The sequence below is a fragment of the Cricetulus griseus genome, chromosome 3 (genome assembly GCF_003668045.3).
Source record: "Cricetulus griseus strain 17A/GY chromosome 3, alternate assembly CriGri-PICRH-1.0, whole genome shotgun sequence".
Taxonomy (NCBI): domain Eukaryota; kingdom Metazoa; phylum Chordata; class Mammalia; order Rodentia; family Cricetidae; genus Cricetulus; species Cricetulus griseus.
In genome coordinates this window covers 56,708,589-56,729,151 of record NC_048596.1, presented here as the reverse complement: position 1 = coordinate 56,729,151, position 20,563 = coordinate 56,708,589, and the positions used below count along the sequence as shown (strand labels likewise).

At 49.9% G+C, this 20,563-nt stretch overlaps 1 protein-coding gene across 7 annotated transcripts in view; it reads right to left on the bottom strand.

The window, feature by feature from the left end:
* Ano1 (anoctamin 1) overlaps positions 1-20,563 on the bottom strand; it is a 94,592-nt gene that overhangs the window by 33,531 nt on the left and 40,498 nt on the right. For 5 of the 7 annotated variants that reach the window (XM_035441216.1, XM_035441209.1, XM_035441210.1 and 2 more), the window contains 5 exons: positions 19,584-19,718; positions 16,138-16,298; positions 2,951-3,033; positions 1,090-1,101; positions 471-542 (listed from right to left, as the gene is read on the bottom strand). In XM_035441216.1, the coding sequence (XP_035297107.1) occupies positions 471-542; positions 1,090-1,101; positions 2,951-3,033; positions 16,138-16,298; positions 19,584-19,718 (463 nt within the window). The remainder of the gene's footprint in view (positions 1-470; positions 543-1,089; positions 1,102-2,950; positions 3,034-16,137; positions 16,299-19,583; positions 19,719-20,563) is intronic. The other 2 variants (XM_035441211.1, XM_035441214.1) reach the window with 1 other exon arrangement.

Genomic DNA, 20,563 nt, shown 5'->3' with positions numbered 1-20,563 from the left:
CAGTATTTGTTGACATCTGTCTACACCTGAGAACACATAGTTTTTTCTGACTCTTGGTCACACCTGGTAAGTGTTCAACGTTTATTGAGTCCTGGTCATACCTGATGAAAACCAGTGTTTGCTGACCCCTCATCACACCTCAGACACACATTATTTGCTGACCTCTAGTCACACCTCAGACACAGTGCTTTGCTGACTCCTGGTCACAACATAGACACAGTGTTTACTGACCCATGGTCACATCTAGACACAAAGTGTTTGCTGACCTGACTTCTGGTCACATCTCAGATACACACTATTTGCTGACCCCTGGTCAACATGGCAGACAGTGTTTGCTGATCCCTGATTAATACCACAGAAACATAGCTTGCTGACCCCTAGTCACACCTAGACAGACAGTGTTTGCTGACCCTGGTCACACCTCAGACTCACAGCATCTCACTCTGGGAAGTCAATAGCAGAACCTGTACCTCTTTGTTTCTGGATTCTTTTCTCAGTGACTTCTCTAAGACTCTGGCTTCATACTCTGCTCTGGGATGATCCTGAGAAAGACAGCAAGTCAAGAGAGGAAGTGTTAGTGTTGAGTCCACCTCCATCCATGTGAGTCCATGTATTTGCTTCGGGGACCCTGGGGACCAGTTCACAGCTGGCTGTCATATTTCCAACATCGAACTCCCTGTACTTGGCCTGAATCTGGGTCCAGGACACTCCCTCTGTTAGGAACCCCAGCTCAATGGAATGGCCAGAGGGTCTGGCTTCTGTGTCCTGCAGGAGGTCTTGGCTGTACCAGGCAGGAATGAACACCCAGCTGTGAACTGACCCTCTGAAAGTTTCTGTGGAGTAGCCATGGGGGTCAAAAGAGAGGCAGCAAGCGCAGGCAGGCTGGAGGTGCCAGGCCTTGGGGAGCCCAGTGCAATTCAGCGGAAGGTGCTGGAAGGAAAGAACAAGTTAGGTAAGACTGGAGAAAGCAGAGCCCAGGTGAGAGCCATGAGGAGACGTTGGGTGGAAAGACAGGAGCATGTGTGCGCAGGTACCTCTCCCCAGAGACAGGCTAGAGGAAGGCAGAGTGACCAAAAAAATATTCCAAACCTTGACAGCTTCCTGTGGGGAAATGGGAATAAAGACAAAAACAGAGAGAGCCATTACTGATGCTGTTTATCCATAGAGCCAGGATGATGGCAGTGTCCAGCAAGACAGGGGGCTGGGTGTTTGTTGCTCCCAGATTCCACTTTTGCAACTTTCCACAATTCTCAGATTCAATGGAGAAACACATAGGACAGTGACCCAACTCCCTCCTGCTTCCATCCAACCTGGGGTTCAGACCCGAGGCATTCACTCCCCCAGGACTGTGGTCAGCATGAGTGGCTCACTTTGGGCGACTGACTCAGGCCCACTGGAGTAGTATGCCCAGTGGCCTAAGGACTATCTCTTAGAAATCAAGCCCTAGGGGTAAAGAGGTCAAAGGTGGAGAGTGGTGAGTCGCTCCCCTCTGCTTTCAGAACACCTTGGAAATATTTTCTAAGCTACTGTGACCGTAAGATCCAGCTGTCATTTCTTCTATTGGAATTGTCAACATGGAAACAGAACCAAGGAGAGGGCCCACCCAGGCCAGAGCTCCTGCCCTATACATAGAGCACCAGTCACTTGTGAAAGGGACTCACTGCAGAAGAGGGCAGACACTGTTACACAGGTGGGTGGCAGGTGAGGCTCGGCTACAGCTAGAGTAATTCTCTGGGAGGTTTAACCATGAGAGAGGCACTAGCAATGTAGCTGAGATGGGAGAGTGTTTGCCTAGCATGCATAAGGCCATGGATTAGATCCCTAGCAAATGTGGCAAAACATACCAGCCTGCAATACCAACACTCCAGAGGTAGAGCCTGGAGGGTTGGGAGCTCAAGGTTATCCTTGACTATGCAGCAAGTTGGAGGCCAGCCTGAGCTATATGTGATCTTCTCAGAGAGAGATAGGGGCAGGCAGGAGGAAGGGAAAGAGAGAGAGGAGAGGGGAGGGAAGGGGAAAGGAAAGGGGAAGGGAAGGGAGGGGAGGGGAGGCGAGGGGGAAAGAGAGAGGAGAGGGGAGGGAAGGGAAAGGGGAAGGGAAAGGGAGGGGAGAGGGAGGGGAGGAGAGGGGAGAGAGGAGAGGAGAGGAGAGGAGAGGAGAGGAGAGGAGAGGAGAGGAGAGGAGAGGAGAGAAGAGAAGAGAAGAGAAGAGAAGAGAAGAGAAGAGAAGAGAAGAGGTAAGAGAAGTATGCCACTAGGTATGCCTCAGCTCTGTAACTCCAGCTCTCAGGAGGCCAGGTCCTGAAGACTGTACTATAGAAAGTGTGAGGCCAGCCTGGGCTACAGAGTGAAATGGCATGCACCAGGCCATGGCTGTGTCTCAACACCTGAAGGGAACAGCCCCTCTGCTCTTCTTGGGTGGGTGGGGGCCAGTACCTCTTAATCACCCTAACAAGGAATTACTGCTGAGATGACAGTCAGGGGACTCTGGGGAGACTCATTCTCCCTGACTCCAGGGCCATCTACCACTGGGCACCTCCTCTTTGGAACCCAGCCATGTTTGCAGGGAGCCAGTTGGTAAAGGTCTGCTGGGCTCCTCAACCTCCCGACTGCAGGCTGGGGGATGGTTTGCACAGTGAGGAAGGCGGTCTGTGGACAGCAGTGACTTCCTGCCCACACCCCACAGCCCCAGATGTGATGAGGTCAGTGTGTAGAGCCCCGGCCAGCACCCGAGCCCACACTCGTGGGTGTTGTGTCTTTGGAAGCATGGAGACAGAAAACACTGGCCGATGGAAAACCGTTGCCCTGGCAACCAAGGAATACCAGGGTGATGAGTGGAGGAGCCACAGGAACCGCGCCTGGGATCAAGGGCCAGTCAGGACCTGGGGCATCCACGTGAGCCAGAGGAGGTGGCAGAGGGGGCTTTGGGGAGGGCAGGCACAGCCACTCACCTCCTCCTCCTCGAAACCTGTGAGGTCCCAGCGATAGTTGAGTCTCATCTGCTTCCGTTTCCAGTGCTCCATGAAGGTGGCAGCTGTGGGATGGTGGAAAGCAATCAGGGCCACTGAGTGCCCTGGACAACACTGTGACATGCCACTGGATGAGTAAAGGCCAAAGACACACAAGTGAACAGGTTCAGCCCTCTCACCCTGCCTGGACATTGCTTTCCCACTCTGCAGATGAGGAAACTGAGGTAAACTCTGGCCAAGGTCACTCAGGCAGGCAGAGAGGGGTGGGCTGGCCAGCGTCTGAGCTTGGGTCTCTAGTAACCCTTTTGGGGATCCTGGGCACAAATGTTGGGAGGTTTCAAGGGTAGGGTTAGCTAGACACTCACAATAGCATCAAGCTCCATAGGCATTCCCTGTGTCTGTCCCGAGTGCACCACTGGCCACTGTCCTGTGACATTTATTATTTAGAGGCAGGGTTTCATGTACCCAAGGCTGGCATTGAACTTGCTGTGTTGTGTGGCCATGGTGGTGGGTTTACCTGTCATCTTGCTACAATCTAGAATCACTTAAGAAAGGAGTCTCAAGCCAGCAACTGTGTTGATCAGACTGGCTGCGGCCATGGGTATGTTTGCCGGGGATTGCCCTGATTGTCAAAGACCCACCCTGAAGGTGGGTGGCACCATTTCATGGACTGGGCCTTAAACAGTGCAAGTGAAGAAAGCTAGCTGAGGCCTCAGGACAGCAGCCACCACTGTTGCAGTCATTCCCACAGTGACTGTGGGAGACCTGTGACTGCTGTCTCCATCTCCCACCTCTGTGACTTCCCTCAGTGACAGACTGTAGCCTGGAGCTATAAGACAGATGGACCCTTTCCTCCCTAAGTTGTTTACATCAGGATGGTTTTTTGTTTGTTTGTTTGTTTGTTTTGCTTCTTGAGACAGGGTTTCTCTGTTTAATAGCCTTGGCTATCTTGGAACTCACTTTGTAGACCAGGCTGGCTTCAAACTCACAGAGATATGCCTGCCTCTGCCTCTTGAGTGCTGGGATTAAAGGCATGTGCTATTACTGCCCAGCTATGTCAGGGTGTTTTATCACAGCAACATATAGAAAACTAGAGCAGTATCTAAGGCTGGCCTTGAACTCCTGATTTTCCTGCCTCTACTTCCAGAGTGCACAGGTGTGAGCCACCATAGCCTGTGTTATATTCCATACAGACCAAATGTTCAAATGCCACCTTCTCCAGAAGAATCTGATGATACCACCCTCCCCAAAGGAAACACACACACACACACACACACACACACACACACATACACACACACACACACACACACACACCCATTGTAAGAAAACACTAGCCAAGGGCTCAAGGGCTGGAGAGATGCTTCAGTGATTAAGAACACTAACTGCTCTTGCAGAAGACCCAAGTTCAGTTCCCAGAACCCCTGCAGTGGTCACAACCACCAGTAACTTCAGTTCCAGGAGATCTGATGTCCTCTTCTGGCCTCTAAAAGTACTACACTCATGTGGTATGTATACATATACTCAGATGTACACAAATACATACAAAATAAATACATTTTATTTTTTAAATAAATCATTTTTATTTTATGTACACTGGTGTTTTTTGCTTGCATGAATGTCTGTATGAGGGCATCGGATCCCTTGGAACAGGAATCAGAGACAGTTGTGAGCTGCCATGTGGGTGCTGGGAATTGAACTCAGGACCTCTGGAAGAACAGCCAGTGCTCATAACTGCTGAGCTATCTCTCTAGCCCCAATAAATGCATTTTACAAGAAAGCATATCAGTGGACCCCTTACAGGAAGCTATGGTGTAGATATGACTGGAGCATCTCCCAAGACTCAGTGTTGAAATTTGATAACCACTGTGAACTAAGAAGACACTGGAAGCAAATCCCATTGTGCTATTTGGGGGTGGGGCCTTCAGAAGGCAATTAGTCTGCAGAATGGAGCCTGGTGAATGAGTCCCTGTGGCTTTGTGACAAGAGGAAAGAATTGCTTTCCATCTCTTTCCAAGTGAGGCCTTGCACTGCCCTATGATGCTGCCAACAACAAGGCCCTCCCCACAGGTGGGGGCTCTTGACCTTTAACCTCCAGTATCAGAATAAAAATGAACCTCTTTGCTTTATAAAGTTACCTGATCTCAGATATTACATTGTTGTATGAAGTCAAACTGTACAGGACCAATCCCAAACTGCATCTGTGTTGTTCCTGCCACCTTCCAGGACAGTCCCCATCCATGTGTGTGGGTAGGAATAGGGCCTAGCTCCTCTGTCCACAGTACTCAGCATGTACCTGACCCACACAGGCTCTCTGGTGTTCAATGATGGACAGGTGACTTTATGAACACACAGCTTGTAAAGACAGACACACTGGCTGACAGTTTGCTGTGAATACTACCCCCAGAAAGTCATCAGAGGCAGGGGGGTGGATGGCAGTCACAAGGTCATCAGAGCTTGAGATTCTCAGGCTACCACACGCAAAGTGTGCCTCCGTGAAACCCCACAGTTATGGGCCAGTATTGCTATTCCACTGTTTTACAGAGGAGGAAGCTGAGGCTCAAAAGCCACAAACTGCTTATCTGTTAAGTAGGGACATCAAGATAGAAATAAGGCATCCCAGATGGGAATTCCTGGTGGAAGTCAGAGCCCTGAGGACACGGCACTGTTACTACTGTCCCAGGACAAAGGGAGACACATCCTAATGCTCTTTCTTACTACTTCAAACCACTCTGGAAAGACAGCTCAGCAGTTAAGAGCACTGGCTGCTCTTGCAGAGGATTCAGGTTTGGTTCCCAGCATCCACAAAGCAACTCACAACCATCTGTAACTCCGATTCCAAGGGATCTGATTCACTCTTTTGGTCTCTTAGGGTACCAGACATACACGTGGTTCATAAATATATGTGCATGCAAAAAACTCATACACACAAAATAAAAACAAACTAAATCCTACTTCTGTGTAAGATTCAAAGCTGAGCTTCCTAGGAAGTGGGAACACAAGGGAACCTGGGTGAATAGGCATGGTGACTCATGTCTGTCATTCCAGCACTTGCAAGGACATGGCTGGAGACTCACCATGAGTTTTAGGACAACCTGTACTTCAGTATGAGTTCTTGTCTCAAATAAGGAAAAAAAAAAAGAAAAGAAAAGAAAAAAGAAGGAAACAAAACCTGGGAGCTGGCCAGATGGCTCAGTGGTTGAGAGCACTTTCTGCTCTCACAGAGGACCCGAATTCAATTGCCAGCACCCACATGGCACCTCACAGCCATCTGTAACTTCAATTTTAGGGGAGGGTCTGATGCCCTCTTCTGCTCCAATAGCTCACACATGTACACATAAACTCAATCAACACATAGCACACATATACAAATCAATCAATTAAAAAAAAAAACCCAGCCGGGCGTTGGTGGTGCATGCCTTTAATCCCAGCAGAGGCAGAGGCAGAGGCAGAGGCAGGCGGAGGCAGGCGGATCTCTGTGAGTTCGAGGCCAGCCTGGTCTCCAGAGCGAGTTCCAGGATAGGCTCCAAAGCCACACAGAGAAACCCTGTCTCGAAAAACAAACAAACAAACAAACAAACAAAAACCAAAAAACCAAAAAACCCAACCCAAACCGAACAGGCAAACAGGGTGAAGAGAATTCTCAAAAGGAGACATGCAAATGAGCAACAGGTTTATGGAAGGGTTCAGCCTCTCACCAAGAGGACCAAAAAACACAACCACAGCAAGTCAAACAAAAGATAAATAAATGAAAAACAAAATCCTTCCCCATCACAGTCAGAACAAAAACTCCCAAAAGACCCCCTCCAAAAAAAAAAAAAACAAAAAACAAAAAAAAAAAACACAAATGCTAGTCAGGTCACAAAGAAAGGGGAGTGTTTGCTATGTCTGGTGGGAGAGTAGTACACAGTCACAGCTGATGTTAAAGCAGCAAGCAGCACAAAGGGCCTCAGAAACCTAGGGCCGGGGCCACGATGCCATCAGCCATCAGCCATCAGCCATCAGTCATCCTGCTGCTGGGAGTCTATCCAAGGGCAGTGACAGCAGCCCTAAGGGAAGATGTCTGCCCCCCTGCATAGGGCAGCGCTGTTCAGGACAGCTAAGAGGCAGAGCACACATGAGTGAATGGGTGGGTATGTGCTGGGTTCCATGCTCTAGGACACACTACCCATTATGTCCTAGTCAGACATAAGGAGGTGAAACTGTCATTTTTAGTCACATGGTGGGATCAAGAGGCCATGACAAAAAGCTCAAGCACAGGAATGGAGGCTAAGAAGATGGAGGCATTGTCACCAGAAGGCCAGGAGCAGAGAAGAGCTGGAGAATATGGGAGCCTGCAGAGTCAGTAACAGAACTGGTGTTCCATGACAAGCAAGTGATTGATTACAGTCAACACTCTTGTATCATTAAGTGGATAAGTGATTACTGACAACATTCTTGTATCATTTGATTCTGATAACCGGAAGTCAGGACTGTGGCTGCCCTCAGCATAGAGATATGGAGGCTGTCAGCCTGGCAACCTCAGTGCTCTGAGCTGAGGACACTGAGCTCCCAAACACCCCAAATTCAACACTCCCAAACATCCTTCAGGACCCTAGAAGGGTTCTGTAAAACCCTTCCCTGCCCATGGGGAGGTAATGGGGGATGAGAGCCTTGCTTGGAGAGTCCATGGAAGGAGCCAGGCCCCAGAAGAGAGATGCCTCTGCCCTGGGACATGGCACTATGGCAGAGGCCAGGGCTAGACACACCTCCACCTGTCCCTGAAGTCCCCGTTTCTTATAGTGTTGGTGTCAGGGCCTTTATCTCCCTTATAACACACTCAGACCTCAGGCAGTCTGAGATGGCTGGGCTCCTCCCTTCTGCCTCCACTTGCCTCCTCTCCACACCCAGTGCCAGCTGCAGTCACTGACAGGCAGGAGAGCACCACACTGCTGTGGAGGTGGGGTAACCTCATGTCACCAGCACCAGAAACAGAAGGAATGATTCCATAAGAAAGAAAAACCAGACACCGAGGCTTGGGAGGAGCCATGCTGTGTCCAGAGGCAAGCCCAGAAAGGAATTCTGAACTGATTCTGGCTAACTTGTGGATTTGTACTTAGTTACTGTATACACCAGAATAATGCCGACAGAAACTGGATTTCCTTAAAGGAAAAAAATCATAGTCATATTTTATATGTCCAAGAATCTGAGCTTTTTTTTTCTTTCCTTTTCTCCTCCTTTTTTAGACAGGGTCTCTCTATGCAGCTCTAGTTGGCCTGGAACTCACTTATGTAGACAAGGCTAGCCTTGAACTCATAGAGTTCCTCCTGCCTCTGTCTCCCCAGTGTTAGGATTAAAGGCGTGCATCATCATACCACACTGAAGATGTACTTTTTGCAGGAGGAAAGAGAGAAGCAGAGAGGTTAAGTAATTTGTCTAAGTCACAATGCTCAGCAGCTGGTTCTGGAACACTCTTTGCTTGTTTGAAGGGAGGTGAGAGCTCTAACCTGCTGGGATCCAGGCTGACTAGGACCCAACCACCCTCGACTGTGCTGAGAAATAAACACTTAATATGAAAATCGGAATTGTCTTTTTTTTTCTTGTGAGCCAAAGGCCAGTGTTGGCACTAGTAGGCTGGAGCTGGGCCTTCTGTGCTTGGCCACAGGTCCATGGCACACACTATCCAGGCTCTGGTGCTGTGCTGAGATGGAGCAGTGGGTGAGACTATGCTCAGATGAGGCTGCAGGAGGGAATCAAGAAGGCTCAGATAGGCAGGGTCAGACCTCAGTGCCTGACCCTGGAGATCAATGGAGAAAACGTCCCTTCCATGTGGGCTGAGCAAGGGTCAGAAGGAAGCTGACCACTCATCTTCCCAGAGTCCTCCTGTGGTCCAGTCTCCCACAGTGACTCCTGATAGATGCTCCCCTAGTGTTGATATCACACATCACATATCACACATACCATCCTATAACAGCTGAGGTACACAGCATCTTCCTAAATGGACCCTCTCCCCAGGACCACTGAAGCTGGGCTAACACACCCCCCTTCACAGACTCAAACTGAGGCACAGGAGCACCTGGAACTTCTCAATAAATGGAGAGACCTGTATCCTGATCCTGTGATACCAACATGGCTTGTGGAGGGCAAGACTTGTCCACCCACATAGGGATGAGCCTTGTATGGAGTCCGAAATAACAAACTCATCACCCTGGCTTGGAGGGCACAGGCTGGGACAGCACAAGACAGCCAGTGAGAGGGATCCAGGCCAGGGCCAGAGCAGCACCGAGTCATAGTCCTGCCTCCTTAAGCATTTGTTTTGGCTACAACATGTTGCACAAGTCTCTGCACTGGCCTGGATCAGACCTAGTATGAGCTCAACACCGGGGTGGCCTCCACCAGCCTCAGTCTCTCCGGCTGGAGAAGGGCTGGGTGTGATTCCTATGGAGCTGTTTGCTCTGAGCAGCCCATCCACAGGTGGGGCCTGCTCTCACCTTCCAGTTATTCCTGTATCAGTCAGCACAATGCAGGTCAGGCACTGAAATGTTGTCTTTGTTCAGTGTGATCCCAAATAGGGAAACATCTAGAACATTTATGGCAAATCTTTACTTGGGTTTTAGAGGTTAGAACTAAGGTCCTCAAGCTCACACAGTGCGCTTGCTGACCCGACCACCTCCCTATCCCCAGTTTTCTTTTTTTTTTAAATACTGAAGAGTGCAATCATGTGATGACATGTGTCATATTTCATCATTCATGCATTAGCTTGCTGATGGATTTCTGTTCGTGGTACATTTATGCAGGTCCTGAATTTCCATGTTGAGGTCCCCACCACCAAAGTGATGGTGTGGGAAGTGGGGCCATTGGGACCCTTGAGAGTGGGATTAACACCCTTAATTCCTTTTTGAGGGGATCCTTATTGTGTGAGGACACAGTGGGAAAGGGGCATCTATACACCAGGACCTGGCATGCCCACAGGACCTAGATTTGGGATGTCCAGCCTTCAGACCATATGGGGTGTGCTCCTTAGAGTGGTGCCTGTGGTACTGTTATTCCCAGCAGGGGAGGAGATATTTACCCACTTAGGGCTCAGAGCTGGGTTCCCAGAGAGCTGCAGAGTCTGGGGCCTCCCCATTGCTGAAGCTTCCGTGCTGACAATGGAAGCCCTGTATTTTTTCATGGGTCATTGGGACCCTACCTACCCAACACAAAAGTTCAACTCATGACCCACCATTGGCCTTTTGATCCCAGCAGATAGTCACAATATAACTCTCCTAATGTCCCCTTCCAGCTTGAGGCGATGGGGCCCAGTCTGGGACAACGTCATCAAATCTCAGTCTCAAATCTGACATGCCATTCAGCAGTCCCTCCAGCCCCTGCCAATGGGCAAAAATCACCATCCTTTGTTCTGTGCAAAACTGACAGACGATTAAGACCTGTGATTATTCTATAATGTCAGAAAATTGATGGCGGCAAATAGCTAAATGGGCTCAAAGTTGCTCAACGTGACATTTCATTCCAAGCTTTAAGATGTCAGACATCACAGGCAGGAGCCGTCGGAAGCTGGGATTGCTGAGCCCACGCTAGTGAGGCAAAGATTAAAAAGCAGTTTTAAAGATTAAAACAGCAGTTCTGGGGGACACTGAGCCCCACTCCTCATTGCAGCCAGCAGGAACAGTCCTGTAGGCCTGCTATTGTGTAGAGCTGGGAACAGCTGGAGTGCAGGAAAGGGCCACAATGGAGGGAGGGATTTGGGGAGAACTAATCCTTCAGAGGGTAATGACCGGGTAATTGATGAGGGATTTGAGATCTCCTAACAGCCCTTGACAGCTCGGCTGTGCAAACGGCCCAGGATGGGTTTTCCTATGATTTCTATTACTTCCCGCAGCTCTCTCCTGCAGGCCCCTCTTCTAGCTTCTTCCCTTCCCACATAAGCTTCCTTTATCTGAAGCAAGGCCTCACTGGAGGGGGTTAGCTTTTTTCTTTCTTTCAAATGGGTGGGTGTGGAGTGAGCCTGTACTTGCTTCTCTTCTTGATGGACAGGCACACAATGGAGACATGCTGGTGAGACCCTAGCCTCAGGAGAATGGAAGCTCCTGGCTGCTCTTCCTCAGGCCTACCAGCGCTTTGAATGTGCAGAGTACTAGCGTCTCAGAGAGGAGGCTGACAAACTCACCATCCTGGCTGGAGCAAAGAAATCCTGTGCCCCTCCCTTTGGCCATCAGGCTATTCAAACAAAGGACCCCAAAGCATTGGAATTTTCCCAGGAGTCTCATGCTGGGAAAGGGAAAGATTGAAGCCTGGTGCCAGTCAGATGGGGAGTTTGTCTCCCAGAGAGATCTCACAGAGTTCTGAGAGCTTGTCAGACCACCTTGCAGGAGAGACTGGAGATGACAGTGATGGGACCATACCTTGACCAGGACTGCAGCACACCTGCTGCCCTCTGTTTAAGCCTAAACCTCATATCTGGACCCTGAGGACAGACTTAGGAGTTTCTGGACCTCTTTGCCCCTCTTCCCAGTGTGGCCACACTGAATGACTCTCCTCTCTGCTTTTCACTGTTACTTGGTGTTTAATTGGCTTGTTGAGGATGGTGGCTGAGCCTGGCTGGTTAGGGCCACCTGGGTCCAGGCTCTGATCCTGATAGCTCTGGGAAAAGTAGATGTTCAATAGACTGGCTCATTGACTGCCCCACCACACACATGCATTTAATCAGAAGAATCCATGCCGGGCAACTATTGCCTGTGTGCCCTCACTACCAGTTTAGGGCACACATTTGCTTTCTCAGGTGGGCACTTTGCACCTTACTTGGACTGTAGAGGTAGATAGGCAGACAGGTAGGCCTCAGAGCTGTTATCAGTCTCTTAGCCTGTGTGATCTCCAGCAAATCACATAAACTTTCTGTGCTTCAGAACCCTCATTAGAGAATGCACCTCCAGATGTCTGCAGGCTCAGGGAAGCCTACCAACCTTGTTCAGCAGATGCATGTGGGGTCCTGGGTGACACTCAGTTGGTCAGACATGGTATCTAGGACTTTGCATTTCTTAGTGCTAGGGACTGAACCCAGGGCTTCATGGAGGCTAAGCATAGGCTCTTTAGCAAGCTCCCTGAAGGATTCTGGAATGATGATCCCCCCTCAGTAGGAGGAAAATGGGCAAACGGTCCCTGCCACCAAGAACAGGCATGGGTGTCTCTTCTGTTCATCTTCACCGGGATGGCTCCAAAACATGGCAGGTGAGTGCACACACACACACACACACACACACACACACACACACACACACACACACACACTCTGTCTCCCTTCCCCTCTTTCTCTTTCTTTCTCTTTCTCTTTCTCTTCTCTCTCTCTCTCTCTCTCTCTCTCTCTCTCTCTCTCTCTCTCTCTTCCCCTCTCTCTCCCACTCTCTCTCTCTTTTTCTTTCCCTCCCTCTTTCCCTCCCCACTCCCTATTGTCACATAGCTGTGGAGTTGCTATGTATGCCACTAGGCCAGTGAGCTAGTGATTAAGTTGGACCAAAGTGACTAATCCTGCATTGTGCTCATGTGTGTGCTGGGGGCTGCCTTAAGTGATCAGGATGTGCCCCAGCCTGGGGCAGCAATAAGGGGGCAGGAATGAGGGGGCAGTATCAGAGACATGGTGTCAGAGATGGTGACCAAAATATGCAGAGTCTGTATGGCCATACAGACACACACAGGAAGCAGAGAATCATTGGCTATATATCAGGTCTGGGGCTAGTGTGGGCTTCATGAAACCCTGCATTAAAAAAAAATCAAGCAGGGCAGTAGTAGCACACACCTTTAATCCCAGCACGAGTGAGGCAGAGGCAGAGGCAGGTGGATCTCCGTGAGTTCGAGTCCAGCCTTATCTACAAAGTGAGTTCCAGGACAGCCAGGACTGTTGCACAGAGAAACCCTGGCTCAAAAAAAAAAAAAAGAAAGAAAGAAAGAAAGAAAGAAAGAAAGAAAGAAAGAAAGAAAAGAAAGAAAGAAAGAAAGAAAGAGAAGAAAAGAAAAGAAAAGAAAAGAAAAGAAAAGAAAAGAAAAGAAAAGAAGAAAATAGAAAAGATACCAGGCCCCACCTTCTCTGGAACAGGATACAGGGATACAGACCTTGCACAGGTAAGATGGATGGCTTTGTACACATGGGGGAGTCCATGACAGTGGGTGTGTCACAGGCTACCTGTGATAGAACTTCACTCACTATGAGTGCATACTTTCCACCCTCAAGGTAAGGCCATGTGGATGGAACTTGGATGAGGACCCTTCAAGAGCCTTTGGGTCTGGGGCACAGGTCAGGGCTATACTTAGCCCTTAACTCCGTATGGTTTCAGGAGGCACTAGCTCCAGCTCTAGCCCACCTACCAAAAACACAAACAAACAAATAAACAAATTCAGGGTCCACTGAGGGAGGCTGTGGTTTCCATCACTTGGGCTGAAGCCAAGTGACTGTCTCCCAAGATCTCAGGAAGGAGTCACCTCAAATGAAGTGTGGGGTCATACAAACACCTCCTCTCCAGGGGAGATGTCTTTCCGCCTAGAGAAGCCTTCAACCTAGAGGCTGCTACTTGAGCTTTGAGAGGGGCTGAGACTCCAGATGCTCCCCTTCCACCTTCCTTCCTAGAATTCTCCAGGGAGGGACTTCATTGTCACACACAGCCACAAGGCAGCTCCTCCCAAGTAGCAGCACAGTGTGAATGTGGTGGACCCCACTACCCTGAAGAGCTGACACCCAGCCCAAGGGATGCTCCGGCCGCTCTCCTCCATTGCAGTTGAGTCTGTCCTGACCAATCCCTGCAGAACTTTCTCTGCCATTTGTGGCCTCTAACTCAAGTGTAAGACAGGAAAACATCTATGACACGGTGACCCAGGGTGCTGGCTTCTGAGTCCTCCTAGCAAGAACATGATGTTCTTTAGGGCAGGTCCCTGCTGGCCTCTCTAAGATGCCCTGACATGCTCTCACCATTTCCTGCAGCAGCAGCTCCTTCAGTATCCTGCAACTCACCCTCTGGGCCTTTGCACATACTGTTTCCTTGGAATTCTAGTTGTTAAGGCTTAAGAGCACTGAACACATCTGGGCTTGCTTCCTGTGGTTTCTGAGGTGATGAAGAATACTTGGCAGTACCCCTTAAACACTGACTGATAAGTCTTTTAAGAGACTCTAATAACCCCAAAACCCCAACAGTCATCCTGTCAATGCCTTCAGAGTTCTGAGGTTGCAGGCACACACACAGTCAGTCACACCCTTTTTTTTTTTTTTTTTTTTTTTTTTTGTAAACAGGGACTCTGGGGATTTGAACTCACATCCTCATGCTTGCACAGCAAGAACTATTACCTAATAGAGTCATTTCCTAAGCCCCACTCTGGGCACTCATAGTGCATTTTCTTTAATTCCCCACAATAATCCAGTGTGTTTAGTGGTAGCAACCATTTACAGAAGGCTGACTCTTTGTGAACCATGGGCTGAGACTGTGCCCATGGCCTGCCTCCTTTCATCACATGCCCAGCTTATGGACAGATGAGGAGTGGAGCTTAGAACCTGGAGTCAGAGTCAGAGTCCCTGGGGAGGGATAAACACACTGGGCCACTCAGTGGCATAAGGGGTGGCACTGAAAAAACCTACCAGATCCTCCTCTGACTCTCACCCGTTCGTTGCATGTCTCACACCTGCCTCCCAAACACGTAGGTTGGTCCAACCCTGGCAGGACGTCAGCACCAAGGAAAAGCCCTGCGACTGGGACCTTCTGGCAAAGGGGAGAGTGAGCTGTCTAAGATCTAGGAGATTCTGCTATACCTTTGACAGCCTTTCCCTGTTAGTAAGGTACTTGCTGATTATCACAGGCCAAGGCTACATAGACAGGGAAGGGAGGGACCAGTATTACCATGGACCATCAGCCTCTTGCTCTACAATGGCTTCCCACGTTTCCACTGGGCACATTCCCACTAAGCCTGGCCCTTGTTCCTGCCCTGCAACCAGTCAGCCAGGTGAGACTGGTGGGGAAAGTGAGGCCTCTCTGACTCAAATGCCACCTACAAGGCTATCATAGCTCAGCTCAAGAACTTTCTACGTCTTCCAATAAGCTCTCGTGTTCCCTCCCTCAGGTCACTTGGACCTTCCTTCCCACACCATTTCCTACCAACCCCGGAGGTGCCCCTGTGTGAATCCTGTATCCCCTGCTGACAAGGCTGTGGAAAGTCCTGCTTGCAAAAAAGAGACCTGTCTTGTTTGTTGTCAGAATCATCTATGGTGGGCTGGGGGAGCTGACTCTGGGGTAAAGATTCTGCTGTGCAAGCATGAGGACCCGAGTTCAATCCCTAAACCCACGTAAAAAGCTGGGTGTCTCAGTGCTGTGAGGCAGAGATAAGAGAATCCCTGGAGTTCAACATTACTTGGTAAGTTCCAAGTCAGGAAGAGACACTGTCTCCAAAAACACAAGGTGGGGTTGGTGAGATGGCTCAACAGGCAGATACTTGCCACCAAACCTGACAATCCAAGTGATCCTTGGGACCCACATGGTGGAAGGAGAGAGTCAACTCCTGAATATTGTCCTCTGACATCCACACACATGCCACAGCTCATGTACAACCCTCTATATGCATGCAAAATAAATAATAGATAAAATGCAATTTAAAAAAAATCAAACAAAACCTCCCACAAAGACAGTGGACAGCTCCTGAGGATCAATACGTGAGGTTGTCCTCTGGCCTCCACAAACATACATGTACAATGTACATCATCATCATCATCAAAATCATCATCATCATCATCATCATCACCATCTGCAGACATGCAACAGCCACACTTCCCAGCCTATCTTGGCCCTGGACTGTGGTGGCTGAGGGTAGAGTCTATGGGGAACAGCTTGTCTCTGACTCTGATCAGGCTCAGGCTTGAGGACTGCAGACTGAATTTGGCCATTGCTGCTCAGAGCTTGGTGACCTCATACAACTCATGACCCCCTGGGTGACAATCCACATGCAGGGTTTCCCAGAGCCTGAGCTACACTGTCACCTTTCAGCCAGGTTAGAAGAGCCGTGCTCATCCTGGACATAATGCAAACCTGTGGCCACCAGGCACACCATGTGACCCACCTTCACACCCAGTACACAGCCCCTGTAGACGATTAGACTCAATGTCAGAAGAAAGTATTCCTGTCCCTGCCATGTGGACGGTCCGAGTGGAAGGATCCACTTACCCCAGAGGGCCATAAACACAGAGAAGAAGACGGTGGCAGGGTTGTCAAAGAGGTGACTTGCACGGGCTGTGGCACAGGCTGAGCTCATCTTCCAGTAGCTGCAGGTCTTGTCACACAGGGGACACATGGTGATATTGTGTCTCTGGTCACACATTTCCATGCTATAAGACAGAGGTGGCCTCAAGTTCCCAAATGGCCTCAAATTCTGAAGTTCTAGTCTACTTCCCATGGGTCAAGGAGGGTAGTCATAGTCAAGGCATGTTGGCTAGCTGTGGCCACTCTGCCCCACTCCCTGCCACAAGCTTCACAGGCATGTAATCCATGCCTAACCATGAATTTCAGGGCTCCAGGCTCCATTCAAGACCATAATAATGTCTGACTTAAGTTCCCATTGTTTGGGGAAGGGCCTGGATGGTCACCTTGAACAGAACTCTGATGTAGCCAGTTCTAAAAATACCTGCCCATGTCCATATTCTTGGGCAGAAAGACACACCAGAGTGTCCCCTCTGGGATGAGCCTTAGATGATGACATCTGAGGTTAACACTCCTGACACTTTTACAGCCCAGGGTCCCCAGCCAGCCTTCCTACTGTCCCCAGGTCCTATCAAAGTTCTGTTGTGTCAGGCTTGGAAGCCCGAGGGAGGGAACTGTAGCCAGGAGGCCCTTACTGTGGCCAGACCCATGCTGGGTGATTCTCTGGTAGCACTGGGCATCATGCCATGACCCTGGGCATCATGCCATGACCCTTACAGGGCATGCTGGGCAGCCAAAAAGGTAGAGAAAGGGTGTCCAGGACTCCTCTCTGTGGGTGGCTAGGCTCAAAGGAGCATGTCCCCAAGCTCTTTTGAGGTCCCCAAGCACTCTGAGGGGCTCACTCAAGAAACAGAGGAGGCTTCAGGGATGGTAGGTCCTGGTCAATGGAGCACACAGGCTCAGCTGAGTTCTGAGGTAATGCTTCAGAAGGTGAGGCGATTTGAGCCCAGGGCACCCTGACCCTCCCCTATTCATGCTAACACATCCTGACATTTACAAGCCATCAGCAGAAGAGGGGGAGCCTCATGACTAGCCTGTGTGGTGGGATATCACACTACAATCCCACCTTCATAGGTGGGAGCAGGAGCCTGGAGAATAAAAGTTAATTCCTTAGAGCAACACAGCAAGATGGGACTTGAACCCCAATCTGTGAATGAGAGCCCTGTGTTAGAATGGCTCCCAGGGTCACAGCCCCTCTACTGAGTTCAGGCTTCTAGGTTGTATTCTATACTGTCCTGAGCTCTGTGACCATAGTCAAGACCTCTAGCTTCAGGCTCAACATTTCTGGAAAATGAGGAGAGGGGTGGGAATACTGCCCTTTAGCCATAGCCTGTCCTGAACTCTCTCCTTCCTTCGAACTTGGACCTGACCCTGATCTATAAATAGATGCACAGGCTGGAAAACTCATTCCCAGGGGTTAGATGGCCATCTGGGAGAAAGCTGAAGTGGGTATTTCTTCTTCTTCTTCTTCTTCTTCTTCTTCTTCTTCTTCTTCTTCTTCTTCTTCTTCTTCTTCTTCTTCTTCTTCTTCTTCTTCTTCTGATTTCTTGATCCACATGAACTTGTGTATATACTTGTGCTGGTTCTCAGGGACCCTCCTCTGTGCCCAAGACAGAGGACACCAGCTCCATTCTCTTTTTGTGCAGGGGTGTGGCTCATTCAACACAGATATGAAGATGAAGACAGGCTAAGTGCAACCAAGACAGTGGTTTTGGAGTATCTGGGGAGATGTGGTGTGCACACGCACATGTGGAGGGGGCAGGCACCCAGGGATGAGGAGCCATGTGCTTGGATGCCAGAGGCTCTGAAGTCTCAGCTCTGGTGTGTGTGACCACACAGTCTCGGGAAGGGTGCTGAGTCCTGCTGCCTTGGTTTCCCATTCTACCCATACTGAACTGAGTATAAGGGCACCATGCTGATGGATTGCTGGGAAGGGGAGGCAAGATGGACCAGCATGTGTATGGCCCTTTAAGAGTGCACCTCAGCCCAATGTGACACTGCTGTAGCTATCGTCCTGGGGCCTTAAATTAGCAGGATGTCATCAGATGCCCAGGAACTGGTCCTTCAGGGCCCACCTCTCTACTCTCACTCAGACAGATGAGCAGGCAGGACTACAGTTGTGACTGATCTGGCCTGAGCTCCCTCTCCCTAAGAACTGGTGGGTGAAAGGTTGTTCCTGCTGTGTCAGTATGCATCGCAGGGTCATGCTGTCTGGCCCAAGACTGGGGACTGAGGAGTGGCATCAGCCACAGGGGGTGCCAAGGCACAGTTCTGCCCGCCCACTGCCTATGATCCTGTGGCTTGTCCGAGTTATGATCCACCTCCCCACTCCCGCCATGCTAGCCTCAGCTTCCAACACAAATGCCAGCAGCCAAACAAAAGCCCTTTTGCTAGGGGCCTTAAACTCAGCCAAGATCAAGAAACACAGCCTGAAGGTCCAGTACTCAGAGAGGATAGGTGGGGCAGGGTCACTGGCCACCACTTCCCTGAGACGGAAGCCTGGTCTCCAAGGGGGACTACATGCCTCTGGCTGACAGGCAAGATCAGCTGGGGCAGAGGCCAGGGTCGGACAGGCCTGGGCATTGGCTTTGTCTGTGGCGCTGGATGATTACTGGTTGCTTTTCTGACCATGTGACTTAAGGAGACTGAGCTGCCAGAGTACAAAACCTCGGTGCCCTCTCTTGGGATTCCACACCCTGAGCCAGCAGAGCCCCTTCACTCAGGGAGATCACAGGGACACCACTATGCCACTTCATGCTCCTCACAAGCTTTGAGCTCCAGGAGCTGACAACCAGCCTTGCCACCTCCAAGTCTCAGCCATTTTCATCTGTCCCATCAGCAAACCCCAGCATGCATTGCATTATCCTGGCATTATAAAGCCTTGCATTCTTCATGTGGACACAGGGGCAAGCTGTCTCCAGTTTGAGACTGAAGGAGCTAGGGAGGGAATTCGTCTGGAGAAATAGTAGTTGAATACTGGCTGATCTTCCAGAGGACCTGGATTAGAGTCCCAGCACCCATGTGGCAGCTCACAACCATCTTTAACTCCAGCTCCAGGGGGATCTGATGCTCTCTCCTGGTCTCCATGGGTATTGCACACACATGGTGCACACACATACATCAGAGAATACACTTATACAAATAAAATTAAAATAAATCACAGAGGCAAATTTGGCTAGGTATGGTCTTTCTGGTCTGACCAGACCCCCTCTCCTCCCCAGCTGACGACACAAGGTTCTCTACTGATCAGAAGCAGTGACAATGCTCCAATCCACAGCTCTATGGCAGAGGCACAGTGCTGAGAAGGTCCTGCAGCTGGTCATTGGGGTGGGATCTCAGATCCTCTATGCTGTCTCGGAACATGGGTTGCCCTTAGTATTGTGTCTCCCATAGAGTGCAGGGCTGGTACCTACCTGGGGATGTTTTCGTCCACAGTGGCACATCCATAGAGGAAGACAATGACACCCACGATTGAGGCGGGGATGAGCATCTGGGTGTAGGCGCCAAGCCAGGCAAAGTACAGGCCAACCTTCTCGCCAAAGTATTTCCTATGTCGAGAAACAAAGGGATGCACTCACACCCTAGACCACAGGGTGTCTAGGGACACATCATGTCCCCCTGGCAAGGAATAACTCCAGTTGGAACATTGATTCTCATGCCTGAGAGTCATTGAGTGAGACTCTAGAACACCTCATCAGGTTTGGGGTGCTCTCTATTCTTTGTATATGCTCCTACTTGCCCGTAAATGGTCTACCACTAAACTACAACCCTAAAATATTTATATGTGTGTGTGTGTGTGTGTGTGTGTGTGTGTGTGTGTGTATGTGTCTTGCTCTCACGCATACCCCAGGCTGGCCCCAAGCTCAATACATAGTTGAGGATGACCTTGAACTTGTGAATCTCCTCTTTTCACCTTCCAAATACTGGGATTACAGGTGTGCATTGTCATGCCTGGCTTACTCAGTCCTGAGGATTGAACCTAGGGCTACAGGAATATTAGTTAAACTCTCTACCAGCTGGGCTGAATCTCCAGCCTCCCCTGTCTTTTGCAGACTGGATTTTTCCTCTTTGGCTCAGGCTAGCTTTGACCTTACTATACATAGAAGGTTGGCCTTGAACTCCTGATCTTCCTGCCTCGGCCTCCCAAGTACTAGGATAACGTGTGTGTGTGTCACCAGGTTTGACTCTGCCTCTCCTGTGTACCCTGGGGAGCTTCCATGTGTGAAGCCTTCACTGGTGGTCCAGGTGTGTCCCCATGGATTAGGTTCCATCTCAAGCCCCATTCAGTGTAAACGTGGTCAGAGGCATCAAGTAAACTAACCACTCCCTCCCCCCAATTGGGTTTGCTGACACTCCCTGGCTGACACGAATTATCACCATTCACACCCTCATC